Here is a 23657-nt window from a genome sequence, read left to right as displayed (position 1 = left end):
AAAACCATGCGTTTTAAGTTAAGGGAAAGCATCTTAGCTTTCAAAATAGGATGTGTAACTTTCAAACCAATCTCAGAAAAAAAAAAAAGACTTCTTAAATGGGAAGCAGTGAGAAAGAAAAAATCAGAAGAAAATACAGCAAATGGAAATGATTAAGTTTTTTATTATACATAATATATCAGCACCTAACAGGAAATTCCCATTCTTTTAATCAAAAATAAAATATCAGTATAATCTGAATATTTGATTCATGCCCCATGACATCATCCTTTCCATTAAAATTTACTCTCTGTTTTAGTTGTACAACTTACATTTATTTCATTTATTTTTAAGAAGTGGACTTTTTTGTCTAAAAATGAAATAACAGAGATTATTTTCATATTTCATGTCCATAAAAAACATCCATTTATAATACAATAACATAGATACATCATATGAAAATTTTATTTAAAAGTTTTGGAATTAGGGGCGCCTGGGTGGCTCGGTCGTTAAGCGTCTGCCTTCGGCTCAGGTCATGGTCCCGGGGTCCTGGGATCGAGCCCCGCATCGGGCTCCCTGCTCAGCGGGAGGCCTGCTTCTCCCTCTCCCACTCCCCCTGCTTGTGTTCCCTCTCTCGCTGTCTCTATCAAATAAATAAATAAAATCTTAAAAAAAAAATAAAAAATAAAAAATAAATAATAAATAAATAAATAAATAAAAGATCAGTATGTATTCCTTCCACAAAGCAAGTCTCAGTAAGTTCTAAAGAATAAATATGTGTGTGTTTCCACTGATATGAACCATAATGCATGCAAATATGTTCTCTAACCGTAATGCTCTAAAGTTAGAAATTAATAATAAAAGGAGAGCTTTAAAATTACCAAATATCTAGAAATTTAAGAAGGTATTACTAAATATGAAGTGAAGTATACTAAATATGAAGTGAAGTATACTAAATAAACTTTGGGTTCAAAAGGAAATCATGAGAGAAATTATGGAATACTTGGAAAGAATAAAGAAACAATAAAGAGAAACAAATTATAAATCAAAAGCAGTAATAAGAAAGATAGCTTTAGTTTTAAATAAACTTACCAGGAAAGAACTACAGTTGAAACAAATGATCTAAGTATTCAAATTAATAAATTGGAGACAGAGTAACAAGAGTAATCTTAAAGGAATAAAGAAAGGGAAGAAAGATAATGGCAGAAAGCGGTAAAATAAAGAATTGCAAAACAGTAAAAATCCTCAGCAAAGTATTATCAAATAGCACTTAGCAAATTTAGAGTTTGTATAAAAAGGATAATGCATCATGACCAAGTAGAGTGTATTCTGAGAATGTAAGGCACATTTGACATTTAAAATTCAGGAATTTCAGGGACGGCTGGGTGGCTAGGTCGATTAAGCGTCTGCCTTTGGCTCATGTTATGATCCCAGGATCCTGGGATCCAGTCTCGCATCGGGCTCCCTGCTTCTGCCTCTGCCTGCCACTCCCCCTGCTTGTGTTCTCTCTCTCGCTGTCTCTCTCTCAATCTCTCTGACAAATAATTAAAAAATAAAATCTTAAAAAAAATAAAATTCAAGAATTTAGTTCACCGGATTATTACTGAAGAGGTGCACCAGCTAAGATAATCCATGCGTTTTCACGCAGATCCGTTTGTAGCTTCCCATTTCATTCACCTCCCATTCCATAATATGGGAACTCCATTTGTTGTTGTTAAAATGCATTGAGCCATGCTTATTCCCAAGTAGGGTAGGTATACAACTCAGAATATCCTTCAAGGTGGTGGCCAGTTATGAGCTGGAAAGTTGTTTTTTTTTTTTTAAGAGTTTATTTATTTATTTGAGAGAGAATGAGATAGAGAGAAAGAGAGCATGAGAGGGGGGAGGGTCAGAAGGAGAAGCAGACCCCCCGCTGAGCAGGGAGCCCGATGCGGGACTCGATCCCGGGACTCCAGGATCATGACCTGAGCCGAAGGCAGTCGCTTAACCAACTGAGCCACCCAGGTGCCCATGAGCTGGAAAGTTTTAAGCAAAAGGGTAGTGAAACAAGATACAATCCCCATTACTGTAGATTGTCTTAAGGTTATAAATAAAGTTTGTTATCTCTACTCTCCACTACTCATTCTAGATTCCTCTCACCTTTGCTATCACTTTGGCAGGTCTGTGTTGATGTCTGGTAGAATATATGAGGCCTTCATGCCTGAAGGATTTGAGCTTTTAGTTACTCTCCTCTTTTGGTGGTGGATGACTGAAATTGCTCATTAACATTTTTTACTGTTCATGGAAGCACTAAGAGATACCCAAGTGAATACTCTAGGTTTAAGACATATTATCTCCTGCCCCCATGTGTAGTAGCAGCCATAAGTCTTCATGCTAATCATTGTCAATCATCCTAGTTAGAAACGTGACACCCATCTGTCCCTGTGGGGCTACTGCCCAGAATGTCAGAAGGCAATCACAGCTTTTATTTGGTGGATTCCTTCAAGGGAGTAAGGTTTTTATACTTCGTTTAAACTGGTAAAAAAGACAAAGGACTAGTATCTAGAATGTATAAAGATCTTTCAAAAACTCAACAGTAAAAAAAAAATACAATTAGGAGGGGCGCCTGGGTGGCTCAGTCAGTTAAGCGGCTGCCTTCAGCTCAGGTCGTGATCCTGGAGTCCTAGGATCGAGTCCCACATCGGGCTCCCTGTTCAGCAGGGAGTCTGCTTCTCTCTCTGACTCTCCTTCTGTGCGCGCTCTCTCTCTCAAATAAATAAATAAAATCTTTAAAAAAAATAAATAAATAAAATTAACTATATATAGCAAAAAAAAATTTTTTTTTTAAGATTTTATTTATTTATTTGACAGAGAGAGACAGAGAGAGAGGGAACACAAGCAGGGGGAGTGGGAGAGGGAGAAGCAGACTTCCCGCAGAGCAGGGAGCCCCATGCGGGGCTCAATCCCAGGACCCTGAGATCATGACCCTATTCAACAAGGAGTCTGCTTCTCCCTCTGTCCTTCCCCCCAACTCATGCTCTCCCACCCCATCTCAAATAAATAAATAAAATCTTAAAAAAAAAAAAACATTCTCTAAAGTATATGCCCAGGAATGAGATTGCTAGGTAATAGGAGAGATGATCATTTACACAGATAGGTAGATAGATAACTAGGTAGATAGGTAGATAGATGATAGATAGACAGATGCATGGATGGATGGATGGATGAGCAGATGGACAGATGGACAGTATATTCTCTAGAATATACTGACAAGAAGGAATTGCTGGAAGGAAGGCCAGGTGCACCTTAAATCTTACTACTGTATGCTGTTGGTACTTTTCACTGGTTAGTTCATTACCACCCGCCCCGCTGCGTGAATGTTGGCTGCTAATGGCTTATGCCCTTTCTCTGGCCAGAGATGTTAAGCACCCTCCCTTTACTGCCCTGGGAAGTAGAGGGGCAGCCAGTGGCCAGGGACTGACCAACACTGGGTAGACAAAGCTGGCTCTTTACGTTTGGTTAGAATTGATTCAATGGATGCAATTCATGTTCTTGAGCTCCTCTCAAGACCAGGTTGAAGCTAATGTGCTGAGTCCTACTTACCTCTATCTTCTTCTGAGGGTATGCCTTCAATAAACCGCTCTCACACTTCCCATGAGCCACTCTGCTTCCAGGGAACCTGACACAAGATAACAATAATGTATTGCAAAAGACTCTCCAAAATGGCTGTATCAATTTATGCAATTAAGCTAAAGCCCAAAGGCTGAGAAAGAGAAAGCCATTCAAAAAGTTGAGGGAAGAGTTTCCAAAGGAAAACAAAGGCAAAAACCCTGAGATGAAACAGCTCTGTGAATTCAAAGAACTGAAAGAAAGCCAACATAGCTGAAGTTTTGGGAATTGAAAGAGAATGATATGGGGCACCTGGGTGGCTCAGTCGTTAAGCGTCTGCCTTCGGTTCAGTTCATGATCCCAGGGTCCTGGGATTGAGCCCCACATCAGGCTCTCTGCTCTGCGAGCTTCTCCCTCTGAGAAGCGAGCTTCTCCCTCTCCCACTCCCCCTGCTTGTGTTCCCTCTCTCGCTGTGTCTCTCTCTGTCAAATAAATAAAATCTTAAAAAAAGAGAGAGAATGATAATGGTTGGGGTTGCAGATATATGTAGGAGTGAGACTAGGTAGGAGCTTATACATTGTTTTACATTTTTCTTTTTTCTTAAAGATTGTATTTATTTTTTTGAGAAAGAATGAGCGGGGGGAGGGGCAGAGGGAGAGAAGGTCTCAAGCGGACTCCCCGCTGAGCGTGGAGCCCAATGTGGGGCTTGATGCAGGGCTCGATGTGGGACTCAATCCCAGGACCCTGGGATCATGACCTGAGCAGAAGTCAGACTCTTAACCGACTGAGCCATCCAGGCGCCCCACATTTTTTTCTAATTGTAATAGGAAGTTCTTGAAATGAGTTAGGCAGGAAAGTGATAGGCGCCAAGTTAAACTTTAAGAAAATTACTGTGGTGCATATAAAGAATGGATTGGAAAGAGGTAAGAGTAGCAGGGAGTTGGTGTCCACAGAACAAGGAGAAAGAATCATAAAAAATAGTGTTACTGCAAGAAGTAAGAGACATAATGGGATCTACAGCATCATACTATTTATGTATATAAAATACACAGACATGCAAAGACATGTATTCTTCTGGTTTACATGGGTATATTGGAGTGGTTGTCTATGTGGGGAAAGAGGGAGTGAGTGGAGATTGGAGCTTATAAAAGACAATAAAACCAGAGACACACCTTGAAAGGAATGGTGGTTATAATGTGCAATGAACTGAGGGTCTATAATTTACTCAACTCTGGACCCAAAGAAAACAAAAATCAAGACAAGAGCAACCACACACTTCTCCACCACTATTTTCAGTCTCCTTCCGGAGATCCCGGTTTGGGATGTGAAAGAGCAAAGATGGTGCCCCACTTTGCTTCAGAGAGTAATAATAACTTGCTGTTCTGAGGGTCTCCAGGACCAGGTTTTCAGAGTATTTCAAAATAATCCAACCTTTTACTTACTATGTGGGCTTCACTGGGTTGCAGAGACCTTACCTAGTGATTGACTTCAGCATCTGCATCAGAGCCTGAAGACCAGAGGAAGCAGAAATTCCCTAGAGCCTCATTAGTGAGGAAACAGATGGAGCCCTGAGGCAGTCTGATGACGGATTCTGGAGGGATGCTCCTGATGCAACTTTGCAGCCTAGTTCCTCATTTCTCTGGGGGGCTTCGTGGAGCCGGTCCTATCTCTGGGCTCCGAGAGAGAATCCAGGCTGAGATGTCTTGTTATTTCCTCTTTGCACAAGTTTATGTCCTGGTCCCAGGAGACTGAAAACTGAACTTCAACTATGTGTGATACAGCGCGGTGCCTCAGTGCTCAGGGCAAGGATCGATGCCCACGAGGTATCAGCAAATATCTGTGGATGAAAAGTGATTGCCTGAATGCTCGACCGAAGTCAAGGGCCTTGATGTTTTCCTTTAAGTGCTCATGGAAGCATATGGCATACTCTGCAGATGTATTTGTCAATTCATGTTCAAAGAATTTGTTAAGGTGGCTCCTTTGTTTCTTTGTATAGCTCTGAGAGACTTAAGGTCCTGGAACCAGAAAGCGTGTTTCAGGAGGAGTGTATGTCAGTTTTACCCAATGTCATGCTGCTCTGAGGGGCTTCAGAGCCCACATTCTCAGACACTGTTTAAGAAACTCCCAAACCTAAATTTCTTGAGCCTGTGGGCCATAGTAGTTTCTTAGTAATTAACATCTGAGCTGAGGAGTATGGAGGAAGCCAAATCTTGCTGGATGGAGCCTTAACCAAATAATCTCCCAACAGGCAAATACCAGTAATGTCCTCTAGGCCCCAAGTCTTGGGCTGGGCCCTGTGGATTTGAGAGGAATGAGTGATTCTTACCCAGAGAAAACCTAGATCTTGGTCTAGTGGGAAACAAACATAAGTAAAAATCACCTCTAATCCCATCACCCAGAGATGACTGCATGTAATATGTTGGTATATTTACTTCTAATATTTTTTGTGTGCATGTAGAAATAGTTTTCCTTTTGTTGTCTTATCGCATAAGAAATTTCCCATGCCCAGAAACATGTTGCATAATATTTCACCAGTTATAGGTAGCATCATAGGCTTAAGCATTTCCTAATTGATAGGCATTTAGGACCTTTTTTTTTTTTTTTTAAGATTTTATTTATTTATTTGAGAGAGAGAGAATGAGAGAGAACACATGAGATGGGGGAAGGGCAGAGGGAGAAGCAGACTCCCTGCTGAGCAGGGAGCCCGATGTGGGACTCGATCCAGGGACTCCAGGATCATGACCTGAGCCGAAGGCAGTCGCTTAACCAACTGAGCCACCCAGGCGCCCGCATTTAGGACCTTTTTATTTAAAAAATTATAAATAATATTGTGACAGATATGTTTGTTTATAAAGCTGATTCCATTTTGGATGATTTATTAGGACTTCTACCCATAGCAGTAGAATTATAGTGTCAAATTATATGTCTCTATGGCTCTACGTATCTTGTATATGTGAATGTCTTCCAAATTTATGCCACCATCTAAGAGGTCTTATACCTAAATATCTTCTTGCTGTCTCCCCTGCTCACCTCTCAGAAGTTCAAACTCTTCCCTATGTTAATTCCTCATGCTCCTTCCTTAGGTCCCTCAAGTCAGAAATAAAAGGTCATCCTTGATTTTACCCTTTCTTTCTTTTTTTTTTTATGATCTATTATTTCGAGAGAGAGCGAGCGAGCAGGCAAGTGCGGGGGAGGGGCAGAGGGAGAGGGAGAAGCAGACTCCTTGCTGAGCTGGGAACTTGACGTGGGGCTTGATCCCAGGACTCTGGGATCATGACCTGAGCAGAAACCAAGACTGGGATGCCCAACCAACTGAGCCACCCAGGTGCCCAGAGTTTTTTTTTTTTTTTTTTTTTAAAGATTTTATTTATTTGAGAGAGAGAGAATGAGAGAGAGCACATGAGAGGGGGGAGGGTCAGAGGGAGAAGCAGACTCCCCGCCTAGCAGGGAGCCCGATGGGGGACTCGATCCAGGGACTCCAGGATTATGACCCGAGCTGAAGGCAGTCGCTTAACCAACTGAGCCACCCAGGCACCCCCAGGTGCCCAGAGTTTACCCTTTCTTATATCTCTAGGGTCCAGTCCTCTATTGAACTTCATGATTTCATCTCCAAAGGTAGCTAGATCATCTCTTTTCCTCTCTCTCCTACTCCCATCCTGGTGCAGTCCACTGTCCCTACTCACCTGGGCCACGACTGTTCCGGTCTATCTCTAGCCTGTTATCCTCATGGCAACCAGAGTGAGCCATTCAACCTAAATCAAACCATCCTGCTCCACCAGCTGAAAATGCTTCGATGACTCCTTGTTGCAGTTAGAATAAAAGCCATAATGACTCCCTGGCTTCATCTGCCCCTGTGCACCTCCTCCCACTCAACTTGTGCCCCTTATGGCTTTGCTGACAAAGCACCAGCACTGGCTTTCTTGCAGTCCTTGAACACACGTTTTTTTGCTTTGCAGATGTTGTCCCCTCTCTCCAGAAAGCTCTTTCCCTGACACCCTGAGGAGCTGGCACCCTCTCAGCCATCTGGTCTCAGCTTGAATGTCTCTCAAGGAGACTTTCCCTGACCAACCAATCTGAGAAGGTGCCCCTTCATCCCCCAGTTATTCTCTATTTCAGATTACTTCTTCCTTGGGGCACTCATTGTTGTGATTGCTTTCTTCCCTGGGTGTCTTCTTTTAGAAGATCTCTCCTGTACTGGTCTGTAAGATCCGTGAGGGGAGGCGGTTGTGTCCACCCTGTTCATGGTGGTTTCCCCAGCACCTAGCCCAATGCCTGCAATCAATAAATAATACAGGAATCGAGTAAGAAGGAAGGAAGGTAGACCCCCAGGCATGAGTATAACTGAGGTTGTTTATTGATGAAAGGTGTTGGGTGTCTGGGCTGCTCCCAGAAGGGGGTCCGGCTTGTAAAGACTGAGTGTAGGGACTTGGGCAGCAGGAGAGAGGCCAACTATACGAAATGACTCCATGGGGTGGCTGGCTGGAAGCACCAAGACACCTGTGACTGCATGGAACACTGGATGTTATACGCAAACAATGAATCATGGAACACTACATCAAAAGCTAATGATATAATGTATGGTGATTAATATAACACAATAATTTTTTTAAAAAGTGAAAAAAAACCCCAAAACTTGACCAGTGGAGGGTTTGTTATTTTTAGATTTGAAAAGTGGGGAAACTGACGCCTAGAACAATTCAATAAATTAATTGAGGCCCATCTAGTAGTGGACCCAGGAACAATCTGAGGTCATTCATCCTCTCCTCCAGCAGTGTATCCTAGATGAGGACTGCAAATGGAGACATTTGTTTTACAACTACCAACTATGAGACTAGAAGCACTTTTCTTGAAATTTGTTTTAAGGTAATGAGCTCCCCATCAGAGAGACGATACAAAGACAAGACAAAGTGTTCTCTGGACAGGGATGCTAAAATTCCAGTTCCTCCATTTAGAGGGTGTGGAGGGGGTAGATAGGCTTGTTTGAATCTAGAATCCTATCATCTCTGAGTCAGTGGTGCTAGGAGTTTGGTCAAAGAGAGCATGAGCTGAGGTGATCTATGGTTTGGGACATCCAAACTCATCCTATCCATCTTAAATAGGGAGGGAGGGGGCAGGGGGAAGCGACAAAGTGGAAGAAGAGGGAAGGAGAATCTGGCTTACTCCTTGTAAACAAGACTCATTTCCCAAGACCCTTGTTCATTGGAGTGATTACTCATGTTTGTCAGAAGAAGCTGCCTTGGGATTGCTTCCCTGAGGCCTCCCCAAAATTAACAAATAGGCCTGACACAGTCCTGACTCAGCCACTTCCTTCCTGAACTCGGGGCTCAGGCAGTGGCTCTCGGGCCCCCCAGCTTTGCTGGGGTGCCCACAGCCTTATAGTTGGTCTCCTCTGCTAGGGGATCAAAGATCCAGGCACCAGCTCCCCTGCTTTTCACCTTTACCTTGTTCCAGCCCCGAGTCCCACAGTCTTACTTAAGATCCTTTATGTCCTGACTGTGAATTTTCGTTGAATGGAGGAGAAAAGTGGAGGCAACAGAATGAGTGAGCTCTAACACCAGCACCGAGCAGTGAGTAAGTTTTGGATGTCACAGCCCCTCTCTCTCTTCCTTCCTTCCCTTATCTCTTTTCTTCTCCATTTGCTAAATCACACAAACATACTCACATACTTTGAAAATTCTTTATATAATCTAACACTTTAGTATTTAAAGGTAAATAACAATGCCTCCAATCTTTATAACGCTCTCCAGTTTTCCAAGTGCTGTCACATGCTCTGTTGCATGTGATTCTCAAACCTGCAAGAAAGGCTTCCTGCGTGGGATAAGGAGGCTCAGGGAGGTTGCACGCCCTCCTCAAGGTCCTGCAGTTAGGGAGCAACACAGGAGGGACCAAAGGACAGTTTTCCAACATCAAGTGTGGAATACTTTTCCTACACTCTCTGCCCTAACTACAGAGGGGTTTGTGTCTCTAAGGCCATCTGACCACACAAGTGTTCAGAACCCATTGAGTCTTTCAGACTCAGAACAGCATTTCTGCACAGTGAGAATCACCAGGTGACTGCTAAAAGGACTTGGTCCTCAGCACAGAGCCACTGAATCATCTCAAGGAAGGGGACCAGAGCATCTTTTAAAAATCTGCATCACATGGGCTCCTGGGTGGCCCAGTCATTAAGCGTCTGCCTTCAGCTCAGGTCATGATCCCAGGGTCCTGGGATCGAGCCCTGCATTGGGCTACCTGCTCTGCGGGAAGCCTGTTTCTCCGTCTCCCGCTCCCCCTGCTTGTGTTCCTGCTCTTGCTATGTCCCTCTCCCTGTCAAATAAATAAATAAAATCTTTAAAAAAAATCTGCATCACAGGTGATTTTGATGGACACCAAGATGTGGGGGACACTTGCCTTGAGGGCTAGAAAGCAGATGGGCCAATGTCCCTGAAACGTCCTCTGGCTTTCCCCAACCTTGTTACCTGCCTCTGACACTCGCTCCTGTGAAGGAGGAGTCCCAGCCCTCTCCCCCACCCCCACCCCCCAGTCCAGGCACCCGGATGGCTGGGGAGGGGGCTGAGCCAGCGCTAAGCACTTGCCACGCATTTCCCCGTTCCTCCTCCTCACACTCCCAACACGGGGCAGGCATCTCTAGCTCAAGTCAAAACTGCACGTTTTCTATTTTATTGTGTAAGAACGAACTGGAATTTTGATTCAGCAATTATTATAAACATCTTTCCACATACAAATGAGGAAAAATTTTAACATCATTTATGATGTTCCTAATCTCTGATTTAATGGACTACATAATTTTTTAAAAGAGCTTTATTGAGATATATACCATTGTGAATACATGTATACCGTGTATACCACCAATACCATTAAAATTAACCCATTGAAAGTATACAACTCAATGGTTTCAATATGCTCACAGAATTGCACAAATGTCACCACAATCTAATTTTAGAACATTTTCGTGACTCCCAAAAGAAGTCCCGGGCTCATTAACAGTCTCCTTTGCCCTTCCCACAGCTCCTGGCAACCAGAGTTGACTTAATGTCTCTATGGATTTGTCTATTCTGTAATTTTTTAAGCAAAGTGTCTACTGTTGAATGTTTATGTTGTTTCTACATTTTTACTATTATTAACAAGGCTCTCATAAACATATATACATTTTTTATATTGCCTGATAATATCTTTTTTAAGATAAATTTCTAGAACTAAAAATTGCTTAATCAAAACCATGTCCTTTTGTTTGTTTCCAAAGTCACAAAATGACATTGTTGAGTATAGTAAGATGATAGAATTTTAAATAAGACATAGACATTATTCCTGTAATATTGAGTATGCCAGATTAGATGTTGCTGGAATGACTGAGTTGCATAAGGATTTTCCAAGTTATTAGTTTCTTGTTAACTTAAGATATTATATTTTTAATTTTTGTAGGAGCCTCCATACTGTTTTCCACAGTGGCTACACCAGTTTGCATTCCCACAAGAGTTCCCTTTTCTCCACATTCCTGTCAACACTTCTTGTCTCTTGTCTTTTTAAAAAAGATTTATTTAGGGCGCCTGGGTGGCTCAGTTGGTTAAGCGACTGCCTTCGGCTCAGGTCATGATCCTGGAGTCCCGGGATCGAGTCCCGCATCGGTCTCCCTGCTTGGCGGGGAGTCTGCTTCTCCCTCTGACCCTCCTCCCTCTCATGCTCTCTGTCTCTCATTCTCTCTCTCTCAAATAAATAAAAATAAAATCTTTAAAAAAAAAAAAGATTTATTTATATATCTTAGAGAGAGAGAGCGAGCACAAATGGGAGGGGCAGAGGGAGAGGGAGAAAGAATCTAAAGCAGACTCCACACTGAGAAACAAACAAAAAAAACAAACAGACATTTAAATACAGAGAGCAAACTGGTGGTTGCCAGAGCGGAGGTGGGTGGGACCTTGATTAAGAACTATCAACTTCCATTTATAAAATAAGCCGCAGAAATGAGAAGTACAGTATAGGGAATATAGCCAATAATATTGTAATAACATTGTATAGTGACAGATGGTGATTACATATACTGTGGTAAGCATTGCATAATGCACAGAATTGCCAAATCACTGTTGTATACCTGAAACTAATATAACATTGTATATCAATTATACTTTGATAATAACATTTTTTTTTTAAAGATTTTATTTATTTGACAGAGAGAGACACAGCGAGAGAGGGAACACAAGCAGGGGGAGTGGGAGAGGGAGAAGCAGGCTTCCCGCGGAGCAGGGAGCCCGACGCGGGGTTCAATCCCAGGACCCTGGGATCATGACCCGAGCCGAAGGCAGACGCCCAACGACTGAGCCACCCAGGCGCCCCTTGATAATAACATTTTTAAATTGTAAAATTTAGTCAGATATTTTAATGCCAAGAAAACAGTTAATTGTGCTTATATGAATGTCTTTGTTCAATTGAGGACACTTAATAAACAAACATTTGTTGGTGCCTATGTTGCAGACAGTTGGGGAAATGGATGGAAGCAATCACAGTGGCATCTCTGAGTTCCTGCTCCTGGGGCTCTCAGAGAGTCCTGAGCAGCAGCGGGTCCTGTTCTGGATGTTCCTGTCCATGTACCTGGTCACAGTGGTGGGAAATGTGCTCATCATCCTGGCCATCAGCTTTGATCCCCGCATGCACACTCCCATGTACTTCTTCCTGGCCAACCTCTCCTTCACAGACCTCTTCTTTGTCACCAATACAATCCCCAAGATGCTAGTGAGCCTCCAGTCTCAGAACAAAGCCATCTCCTATGCGGGGTGTCTAACACAGCTCTACTTCCTGGTCTCCTTGGTGGCCCTGGACAACCTCATCCTGGCCACAATGGCATATGACCGCTATGTGGCCATCTGCCGCCCCCTCCACTACACCACGGCCATGAGCCCTGGGCTCTGTGTTTTGCTCCTCACCTTGTGTTGGGCACTTTCTGTCCTCTATGGCCTCACCCATACCCTCCTCATGACCAGGGTGACATTTTGTGGTTCCCAGAAGATCCACTACATCTTCTGTGAGATGTACGTCCTGCTGAGGCTTGCATGTTCCAACACCCAAGTCAGTCACACAGCGCTGATTGCTACAGGTTGCTTTATCTTCCTCACCCCCTTAGGGTTCATGATCATGTCCTATGCCCGAATTGTCAAAGCCATCCTCCGAATACCCTCAGCCACTGGGAAGTACAAAGCTTTTTCCACCTGTGCCTCCCATTTGGCTGTGGTGTCCCTCTTCTATGGGACACTTGGTATGGTATATCTGCAGCCCCTCCAAACGTACTCCATGAAGGACTCAGTAGCCACAGTGATGTATGCTGTGGTGACCCCCATGATGAACCCTTTCATCTACAGCCTGAGGAACAAGGACATGCATGGGGCTCTGGGAAGACTGCTCCTAGGGAAACCCCTCCAGAGGTTGCTCTGAGATAATTTTGGGTATCGAATTGGAGACTGAGAATTTCCTCTACCATGTGCAAGGCATTATCCTATGGGAGACAGGAGAGTGATTAGCTCAGAATGGGCTTATATTATATCTGTGATGAAGAAAAGACACCTCTATGTAACCCAGTGTCCCCCAGACCTTGCCAGCCTTGGCAATGCTAACACTAATACTAGAATTTTACAGGATCATTCTTTCAACTTTCCTGATCATAAGACCACAGGGCCACCATCCCAGCCTTTCAAAATATGCCAAGTTATGGCCCGGGGAGGGGTGGGTCTCTGGTGTTCTCTAGCACACATCCACTCATGGTCCTGAGTTCTGGGGGAAGACCCTAGCCCTGGGCAGCCCATCCTTCATTACCGTGGCTCCTCACTCCATTGCCCTGTCTCTTCTGTTTGCTACCACTCAATCCTTCACTCAACACAAAACTCCCCAGCTTCTCAACACAAGCTCATGAATAGGAATGGTTGTGGAGGCAGCAGAAGGCAGGAGGTAACAGTGAGACTCAATCTCTACTTAGGTTCAGCCAGCCACGTAAAATGCGATGAATAGAAACTGAATAGCACCGGACAAGGTTAGTCACTGGGCTGTGGCAGTTCCAAAGAGGGAGCAATCCTTCGCCGATCATCAGTGGAGCCAGACTAGACTTTGACCGATGGAGAATTGAATTGATCTGAGGTTCAATTCAAGTAATTGATAATGACTGGGTGCCTATTAAGGGCCCCAATCTAGGGTACAAACATGAATCAGGAGCTCACAATAGACAGGGAAGAAGAGTGTTTTAAGGCAATGTCTGAAGGCAGTGGTTATGCTCTGGGCAGGAGGGTTAGGGGGCACAAAGGAGGAAAGCCTAGCTTGGCTTGTTAGTGAGGGAGGATTCAGGGAAGGCTTCCTTAGGGTGGTGACAGCTGAGCTGAGACTTAAGCAACACCATGCCACATGAAGAGTTACCCAGGAAAAGTGGCAGGGCAAAGTAAGATCACTGTGAGAGAGGAGGGACATGGTGTGGAGGGGAGTCTTCCTATCTGCAGTAGCCAGCCAACGTTCTCGTCCTAGCCCGTGTGTGGTCCCTTGTGTGGTCATGGTCGTCCCTGGCTAGGCCTTGTGTTCTCATCTGAACGTTGAGTACAATAACATCATGTCACTCAGAGGGTAGCTGTGAGGATTACATGAAATAGTCATTGGCCCATAGTTGTTGTGGTTGTTATTAAGCAGAAACAGGTGGACAAAGACAAAGAGGCAGGAAAAAGCCTGGTAGGTGAGGGTGTGACCCAACTGAGAGTACCTGGTGAGACAAGCAGCAACCTGTGGTGAAGCTGAGGGAGTAGGTGGGAGGGATTTCAAATGGCCTCCAACGTCTTATAGAGGGGCTCGAAATAGAGTCTGTAGACAATGAGGTACTACAGGATGTCTATTAATTTTAACTTTCATTGTTTTTAGTAAACCAACAATGTGCATTTCCTGCAGAAATACTAAAATAAAAATAAACCCCAAATACTTACCTGTCTGTCTGCTACCCAAAGACAACTATTTGATATAAATTCTAAAACATTTGGTATAAATTCCAAACTTTGATCTCTGCTCAATACATCTATATTTCAGAATGAATTCAAATTGTTTTGCAACTTGCTTTTTCACTTAATAATGCCTTTCTATGTTAGTAAATATTCGGCTGCATTGCAACTTAAGGCCTATACAGTATTTCAGTGTGCAATTTAATGAATATAGCAGAATTCATTTAACACACTGTTTCAATATTTAGTTGCGTTCAGTTTTCCTATTGTTTGCAACTTGGCAATACCATCTCCGTGTGTGCATCTCTGTTATTGTTTCCTCAGGGGAAACTGGTGAAATGGAATTGCGGGGCCAAATGTTTTTATTGTTCAGAGCCTTTGATACATTTCCTGAAACATCCTCCACAAAGTTTATAATATCCTAGACTTTAATTGGAGGGGCCAAGAGATCCTATTTTTGTTTTGTTTGTGTTTATTGACCTTGAGGGATGGAAGGAGAGGAAGCTCCAGAACTTTTAAGTGCAACAGGCAAAAGCAAAAGCAACTTTGTGCTTCTTTAGCAACATTGTTCTACAAAGGTGGGACAGGGTTTCTGGTGAGCTCAGCTTCTGATCTGTTACTCTCCCGGAAGCTGTGCCCATGAGATAAAAGCCTCCCCCTCTTTCACCAACAAAGGAAAGCACTAGAAGGCAGGCCCTGGACACAGCAAGGCTGTGCTGCAGTGAGGGTATTACTCCCTGCTGGTAGGATGGTGTCCCTCAGGAGCCAAGTTCTGCTCCACAATGAGTCACTTCTTCCTCAGTCATCCAGAAGAGATGACAGCCAGACCATGGGAGTATCTCCCTTGGACACACTTGGACACAGGAGGTAGAAGGAGGGGTAATGACAGCTCATATCTCTGTTTTCTTCTTTGTCCTCTTCATCCCAATAAATATATTTTATTTAAAATCCTGAGTGTTAATGTGGCTTAACTTGGCCTTTTGAGCTGTGGCAGATTGTGAGAAATGGTTGTTACTCCAGGACATTTAGGCATTTTCCCCATAGCCTAGTAAAAACTTCTGGGACATAAGCTCTGATTATACAGTAGTCGCCCCTTAAGTGTGGTTTTGCTTTCTGTGGTTTTGGTTATCTGTGGTCAACCACAGTCAGGAAGCAGATGGTCCTCCTGACACATCCTCAGAACATCAAAAGTATCCTGATGCTACAGGATACTTTTGCCTGTGCTACTCATCTCACTTCCTCTCCTCATGTAGGCAGTTTATCATCCTCACATCACCACAAAAGGAGCTAAGATATTTTAAGAGAGGGAAAGAACACATTCACACAATTTCTATTACAGTTCATTGTTATAATTGTTTTATCTTCTTATTGCTCTTAATCTCTTGCTGTACCTACTTTATAAATTACACTTTGTCCTAGGTATGTATGTGGAAAAAACATAGTATATATAGGGTTCAGTACTATCCTGTGGTTTCAGGCACATTGTTAATGAGGGTTGGCCTATTTCCTATTGTGTGTTACTTCTAGAATGTAGCATGTTGGAAGTCCCAACTGAAAACCTGGAGTGCTTCCCTCTGTCAGGACTCTGCCTCCACGTTTTGTCTCTCTGGCTCCATAAGCCTGCTAAAGCTTGGCTCACGGCTCAGCCCCTCAGCCACACCTTCTGCTCCCAGCCTCTCAGCCCCTGTCTTAGAATCAACAAATGGCTTGTGGGGAAAGCAGGGAAATTGTCAGCAGTGTCTCTCTGGGATTCTTTTTTTCCCTGTGTTTTGGCCCTTCAGTTCATTTGGTAGCTTTTTGATGCTTCTCAGACTTCTCGGGGCAAAGATGTTTCTTGGCTTGACCAGGAGTGTTGACACAAAATGAACAAACCTTTTCGAGTTTATTTTAAAAAAAACAAAAAAAGGTGGAGAGTTTTATTAGAGCCCAAGTGAGGAGAGCTGCCTGGGATACACGATCTTCACAAAGAAGAGAGTGCTCTGGAGAAGGAATGTTTACTCCAGGATCATTTGTTTTTGTTACATCAAGAGTTACAAATCATCATGATGAAGGATATTTCAGAAAATTACAGACTTTATCTTATGCTTTTAGTACGTGCAAGAGTGCAGGCTTTGGAGGTGTGGGAACAGAACTCTGGGAGATTTTTACTCTCATCTTGTGTTTGAAATGTTTCTTTTAAGTTATTTGCTAATGAAACCGATGTACAATGTGTGCTCAGGGCAGAAAGAGCTTGTGCTTTGAAGTTTGGTGATGTCATTGTGACCTTGGTAAAGTGTATCTTTCTTGGGAGCCCAGGTGCAGGGCCCACAAACATTAAAAGTTGAAAGCTTCCTTTATGAGGAGCAAGTCTAGAGTGGCTCTTCTCAGCCACAGTTCCAAAGGGAATTGAGTTCTAATAACCTAAGGTATCCATTCTATGTAGTGAGTTAGCTTCTGTCCTGTGCATCTAGAATGTTGCTAGCTGTGGAGCCTTGGGAGAATTGAGAAAATTGTCATTCAGATAATTTTGTATAGGGCTTAATTCTATCATGGAAACCCAGTTGTGAAATGCTAGTATTGTTACAGGATTGCAGGGTTCTTGTATCACGGAGTCAAAAAATGAATCTCACGGACACAAAACGGTGAAGTGAAATGACAGTTTATTAAGTGAAGGTTGAGACCAGAAAGCAAAGAAGAAGCTCTCTAGAGTGAGAGGGGTCCTGAATGGGTTGCCACTGAAGGTTTTTAGTGGCAGTCTTTTATAGAGAACTGACTGAGAAGCTTGTGGCCTTGAGATTCTTGTGCCCTCTTGGTTTGAGCAAAGACTATTGATAACACCCTTAATGACTTAATTCTTCGAGGTTTGGTTATTTTCTGGGATTACACCATAGCCGCCAAAGAAAAATACTCCCTGACATTCAGGGCCAGGTGGTCTGGTCTATTCTCTTATCTCTTGTTCACTCTGTCTTAGCACTTTTGCCAGCCAGGAATAGTTTCAGAGCCCAGCCAGGGGCCCTCTACCTCTCCCTGCCTAGACCTTAACCCTTTCCTTACTCACTATAAAGAATTGTATGAAACTAGCTTAGGCCACATGCCCACATAGAACCATCACTGCGGCCAGGCCAGTGACATATGCAAATGCCTCAGGTGGAACCACATGCCCAGGAACCACCCAGATGCCAAATAGGAACTAATAGCTGTTAGAAAAGGGGAAATAGAAGTCAGAAAGACCATAAATGTTCACTACAAGCAATTATCAGGTAAAATAAAATGTAGACTTCTGGCTTCCTCTCTGACTTGGAAGTCATTACTCTCATCCTCAAAATAAAAAAAAAAAAGATGAAGAATCAAAACAACAACTCTTTTAGATCTATCAAATAATTGAGGTCACATAAATAAGAATTTAACCTTTGCTGTTGAAAGCCATTGAGATTTTAGGGGCTGTTTGTTAGCACAGTGTAACCTAGCCTATCTTACCTGATATAGATGGAAAAAATCTTTTCCACTCAATGTGAGACACAAAATCATAAAGCATTATAAAGAAGGATTGTCAATCGGAAAATAAAGAGCCACAGCGAGAGGCAAATGAGCATTTATTTAGGATTAAAGAATTGCAATTCAGAGAGCATGGATTCTGGTAGACACCCAAACGGTGCCCCGCTTATGGGATGAAAGCAAGGGGCTTTTTATGAGGAAAAGGAAGGGGCAATTACATGAGTTGGAGAAGAAAAGTTTTCTATGGGGAGGAAAAAGGGTGTCTTTGAAACATGGAGAGGTAGGGATTTATTGACACCTGCACACTTAAAGGTCATGCTTCTCCATGTGTCATATGTGTAATTAGCATGTTAAATATCCACCCCTGGGCACGATTTTTAGTATTATAATGAGAGAGAAAGTGGGGGAAAGTCATCTTTGGGGTCCATCTTGGCACAGACTGGTTTGGTCCCATCCTTGCTGGTCTTTGTCTTTGAGTCCCTCCTTTGGTAGATATCCTGCTTCTGCATTCCTTCAAGATATGCTATTCAAGGGGCACAGAGTTTCAGCTATCAAGGAATGCTGGATTTTGCAGTTAGGGCTGAGAGGACCAGAGTCCGGTCCCTGCTCTGTCTCACCAAGGTCTGGAGATCTTTGATGCGTAATAGGTAAGACTAGTTGGGGCAGTGTGAAATGCTCATCGGGTAGATGGAGTAGTAGAAGTAGTGGTGATAATGTTCTCAAAATGTTTTCTGGGTTCAGCCCTAGGAAAAAGTTCATCCAGCCTATTGTAATCAAGGGTCATTTAATGTGAAGAGCTGTGGAGATTATCTTGTCCCAGCTCTTTATGGTATAGGTAGAAACAAACCCAACCATAGAAAGGAATGTGGTTATAGCCCACATTCCTGATTTTTACTCATAAGAACTTTGCCCTTTGAGGGAAGTTCATTTTCTATAACCCTGAGGTGTCCGGAGACCCAAGAATATCAGGAAAGAGACATACATCATCTCTGCTCCTTAGACCATATTGGCAGGCACCGTCCCCAAAGGCAGGGGGCTGACAACTTGGGTGGGCCAGTGGTGAGCACACAGGTCCACCCTCCTTTTCCCCTATCAGCTCAACTCTCTGTTCTCGAGGGATTGGCTCCTAGCCAGAGGAAGCAGAAGAGAGTACCTAGACTACTTTTCATTATTATACTTTCAGCAAAACTTAATTTTTTTTCCTAGTTAGAAGGAAGCAGGGTTGGGGGGAGCCCAACAATAACATCAAAGGTGCTGATATTACAAGGCCACATGCTGATGGGAAGTGATTCCATCGTATGAATTTTATTCTCATCTCCCATCATCATTCATTCTTCATTTTCTCCATATTCATCTTCAAGCTCAACATTCCTGAGGCATCTCGTTCGATAATCCCAATTCTCCCATCCTCTCTCATCTCCTGTTCTCCTGTGTCCTTTCCCTAATTTCTATCTTTCCTTCTTACCCCTTCTGTTCACCATCCTCTCCCGTCCCTCCCTATACCCTCATGTTATATCTTCATTCCTCCACTCTCATTCCTGTCCTACCTCCCACTCTCCTGTGTTTTCTTCCCATCCTCCTCTCAACCTGGCCTCTGTTCTGTGACTCCAAGAAGAGATTATAGGGAAGCCAAGCTCCTCGTGTAGCCATAGGACAGATTTAGGAATGATACAGCGGAGGGGTAGTGGGATTGCCAGGACAGGGTAAGTAGCCTTCCAAGGGAAGCTGGAGAAAAGATGCAAATCAGAAATGGATGAGCTGAGGCTGGATAAACATCAAGGTGAGAAAATTCTTGGGATTGGAGTTGTACTGATGTATTTATAAAGTTAGAAAGAGGCATCGCTCCCAGAAACTTCATTTATGGGCATTTTCTGAGCTAGGAGATTTGGGAGGGAAAAAATAAGACTTTGAAGGAAAAAGTTATATTGTACATTCCTCACTGAAAAAAATCAAAGGACCTGGTTGAAGTATAAATGCTTATTCTTCCAAAGCCTTTATCATATATGTGAAAAAGAGGATTTATCCAATAACAAAGACATGGCCGGGGTGGAGATGGAACATTCTTTTTTTGACATGAAGATATATCATGTATACATTAATGTAGTTTTAATTTAGTGATCTATTTCTCTCTATAGCCCCTGTCTGTCCACTAAACATCCTATTGGGTTCTGGTGTGATAGTGAAGAGAAGGAATTGATTTTTTTTTTTGGATGTGAAAGGTGAAGTGTAGAATAGAATAAACTTGGCACTGGGCCAATGGTTTAAAATGGTTTTCTGCACTCTGATCTAGATGGAATCTTATGCCCCACCAGAAAGAAACTTCACAGTGATATTCTTTGTTACTTAGGTTAATGGGTTACCTATTAGCCAAATCGCCCCTCCCTGTAGGACATTGCTGTCCGGAACCACCCAGCTTCTAGGGCTTCAACCTTACCCAGAAAAATGAGCACAGCCATACACGAGGCAGCGATTTCCCCACAGCACTTGCTCATATCCCGCTATCTTACTTGTTTCTCTTTATAGCTTTTATCGCTGTGATATTCCACATATGATGCTCATTTATGTATTTTGTCTTTCTTAACTAGAATGTGTTTCACATAAGTCCAGAGACTTCTATTTTGTTCACTAGTCCCCTAGGAGAGTGTCTGGATCATAGAAGCAATTTAATAAATATTTGCTGTGTGAATCAATTATGTAGGCCTTCTTTGCAGGATAAATTCATCACACAAATCTTCAGGCAGTGAGAGATAGGGTTACGGACGATTTTCCCAGTTATTGTCTTCATGGGAAGTTTTCTTAACCCAGAGAAGGCAGGAAAGAAGGGATACTATTAACCCTTAGGTTAGTGACTGCCTCCCCGCAAGTACTCGCCACAGGGCACCCTGGACATCAGGATTTCTAAGGCTGTAGATAAGTGGGTTCAGCATGGGATTGATAACAGTGTTAAAGACCCCAACCCCTTTATCCTTGTCCGAAGACTCCTCAGAACCAAGACGCATGTAGTTGAAGATGCCAGTACCATAGAAGAAGCAAACCACAGTGAGGTGGGAGCCACATGTGGAAAAGGCCTTCTTCCTGCCTTCCACTGAACGGATTCGTAGGACTGCAACTGCCACGTGTGCATAGGACACAGTGATGAGGACCAAGGGGGCTACAGCCATGAAGGCTGCTGCGACAAAGAGCAACAGCTTGTTGAGCTGGGTGCTGGAGCAGGAGAGCTGGAAGAGCTGTGGGAGGTCACAGTAGAAGTGATTGACTGCATTGGGACCACAGAAGTTGAGGGTATTTAGGGCAATGGTGTGATTTAGTGCATTGGTAAAACCTAAAGCCCAGGACACAGACACCAATATCCTCTGGACTGTCTGGCTCATTCGAGTGCTGTAGGTAAGGGGCTGGCAGATGGCCAGGAATCGGTCATAGGCCATGACTGTCAACAGAAAGCAGTCCATCCCAGCCAGAAGATGAAAGAAGAAAAGCTGTGTGAGGCAGGCTCCATAGAGAACTGTACGCTTGTGGGACAGGAGACGAGCCAACATCGAGGGAACAGTGACGGTGATGCACCCAACATCCAGCACTGATAGGTTCCCCAGGAAGAAGTACATGGGGGTATGGAGTTTGGGCTCCACCAAGATGGCAGCCAGGATGCTGAGGTTGCCTCCGACTGTGACCAGGTAGGCAAAGAAGAAGACTACAAAGACCACAGACTGCAGCTGTTCTGTTTCTACTAGGCCCAGTAGAATGAACTCAGTAACAGACGTCCTGTTGGCTCTAACTTCTGGATCCATGAGTTTCTGTAAGGAAATGTCCCAGGAGGGGAGCTATCAGTCCACTCCAATTTATTTATTCAACATAAATGTTTTAACCCACCCATGTTCAGGGCCTAAGGTAAGTTCTCAGCTGTCTAGGGGATAATATTCCCATTCCCCAGGTCACACCTCACTCACTGACCTCTTCCTTCACCTCGATGCCTTTACTCTGCTCTCAGCTGAGATGCCCAAACCCCTCACCACTTTGTCCCTCCCATCCTCTCCTACTTGAAAGGGTCAGAATACTTGGGAAAATGAATTAAGATAAAGCAGACTTCCCCTTTAAATGTCGTGTGATTAAGATGGATTTCTCCATTTTACTTTGAAAGATCGGCCCAAACCAATTAGCAGATTTCAAAATAGAATTAGTATTTCCAGAGACACCAGAAAGCATTTGAAAACCTAGGTTTCAAAGTTATTAGAGATGTTGAAGGCCAAGCAAAGATACAGCAAAACTCAGACCCATGACTGCAGATATCAGGTAATTCAGCCAAGTACGTTTCTCCAAGGTGAGGGACATATGCTGAAGTATAAATTCAAAATCCCTACATCAATAAATTCCTGGTGTTCTTGGTGCTAACTAAGCCTTTACATTAGACTTTGAATAACAGCTTAATTTAAAGTTATTTCTTCTTTTTTTTTTTTTTTAAGATTTTATTTATTTGACAGAGAGAGACACAGTGAGAGAAGGAACACAAGCAGAGGGAGTGGGTAAGGGAGAAGCAGGCTTCCCGCCGAGCAGGGAGCCCGATGCGGGGCTCGATCCCAGGACCCCGGGATCATGCCCTGAGCCGAAGGCAGACGCTTAACGACTGAGCCACCCAGGCGCCCCAGTTATTTCTTCTTTTTAAAAAAGATTTTATTTATTTATTTGACACAGAGAGAGAGAGGGCACAAACAGGGGGAGCGGCAGGCAGAGGGAGAAGCAGGCTTCCCGCCGAGCAGGGAGCCCGATGCGGGGCTCGATCCCAGGCCCCTGGGATCATGACCTGAGCCGAAGGCAGACGCTTAACGACTGAGCCACCCAGGTGTCCCTAAAGTTATTTATTCTTTTTATAGTATCTGCTGCTTGCCTCTGAAAACAAAGCTGTAAGCATGACCTGTGGGTGGGCTGCAGCTGGGTGCAGTTAGCTTTCTGCATTGCACAGCCACCACCCTTTCACTTGTCCTTAACTCAGGCGTAGTAGTTTGACCAATAGCACTGAGGAGAGATCCTCAAATGAAGCAGGCACATATGTAGAGAGACAGATTGAGCCATGTTTTCCAGATCTTATAATAAGATCCTGATGAAAAAAATATCAGTGTTTCTCTATTGCCCATATTATAAGCAGAGCTAGAGCTCCCTAAGAGTAATATTACTCCCTTGCATAGAATACACTGGAATCAGAGGGAAGAAGTTGGAGTCTGGTGACTCTAACAGGAGGGTGATGGGCTCACATGAATGAAAAGTTGGATGCAGTGATCTCTAAAATACCCTTAAAATTCTAGGATCACATGATTGGTGAGATGGAGGATCATTCTCAGGCATACTCATCATCGATGAAATTGGTAAGTGCTTTGCAAATGGACAAATAAATGGATGGATAGCAGCTATAATATATACTATATTAATAGATTAATATATACTATGTTAAAGAACAATTAACTACTCTCCATTCCCCTTTTCAGGTCCATTTTAACATAAGCATTAGATTGTGACCCTGTGATTTTCTACCTCCTTGCTCATACTGTTTTCTCTACCTGCAATGGCTCCCTTCCAACTCCACCTCCTATGTATTTCAAGAGTTGACTTAAGCTGGTTTCCTGAAAGTTCCTGTATCAAAAGCATCTCTGTCTGTCTGTCTCTGTCTCATAAGCT

At 43.4% G+C, this 23657-nt stretch overlaps 3 protein-coding genes across 4 annotated transcripts in view; 2 read left to right on the top strand and 1 right to left on the bottom strand.

Annotated features, from left to right (window-relative positions):
- LOC118025178 (olfactory receptor 139) overlaps nt 1-23657 on the top strand; it is a 274130-nt gene that overhangs the window by 166305 nt on the left and 84168 nt on the right. The window lies entirely within an intron of this gene.
- On the top strand, nt 11473-16399 carry LOC118025181 (olfactory receptor 1D2). The gene has a single exon (XM_035027520.1). It carries the CDS (start codon nt 12025-12027, stop codon nt 12985-12987), a length of 963 nt encoding a protein of 320 aa, XP_034883411.1. The 5' UTR covers nt 11473-12024; the 3' UTR covers nt 12988-16399.
- LOC118025188 (olfactory receptor 3A2) lies at nt 20831-21790 on the bottom strand. Its single transcript, XM_035027527.1, has one exon. The coding sequence runs from the start codon at nt 21776-21778 to the stop codon at nt 20831-20833; it is 948 nt and encodes a 315-aa protein (XP_034883418.1). The 5' UTR covers nt 21779-21790.

The sequence above is a fragment of the Mirounga leonina genome, unplaced genomic scaffold (assembly GCF_011800145.1).
Source record: "Mirounga leonina isolate KUSES-001 unplaced genomic scaffold, KU_Mleo_1.0 Mir_200, whole genome shotgun sequence".
Taxonomy (NCBI): domain Eukaryota; kingdom Metazoa; phylum Chordata; class Mammalia; order Carnivora; family Phocidae; genus Mirounga; species Mirounga leonina.
Note: the sequence above shows the minus strand (reverse complement) of the source record. Positions and strands in the feature narration are given on the sequence as shown.

Excerpts from the sequence above, each read along its gene's own strand:
- LOC118025181 (XM_035027520.1), top strand. The coding sequence starts at position 12,025 with ATGTTGCAGACAGTTGGGGAAATGGATGGAAGCAATCACAGTGGCATC.
- LOC118025188 (XM_035027527.1), bottom strand. The coding sequence starts at position 21,778 with ATGGATCCAGAAGTTAGAGCCAACAGGACGTCTGTTACTGAGTTCATT.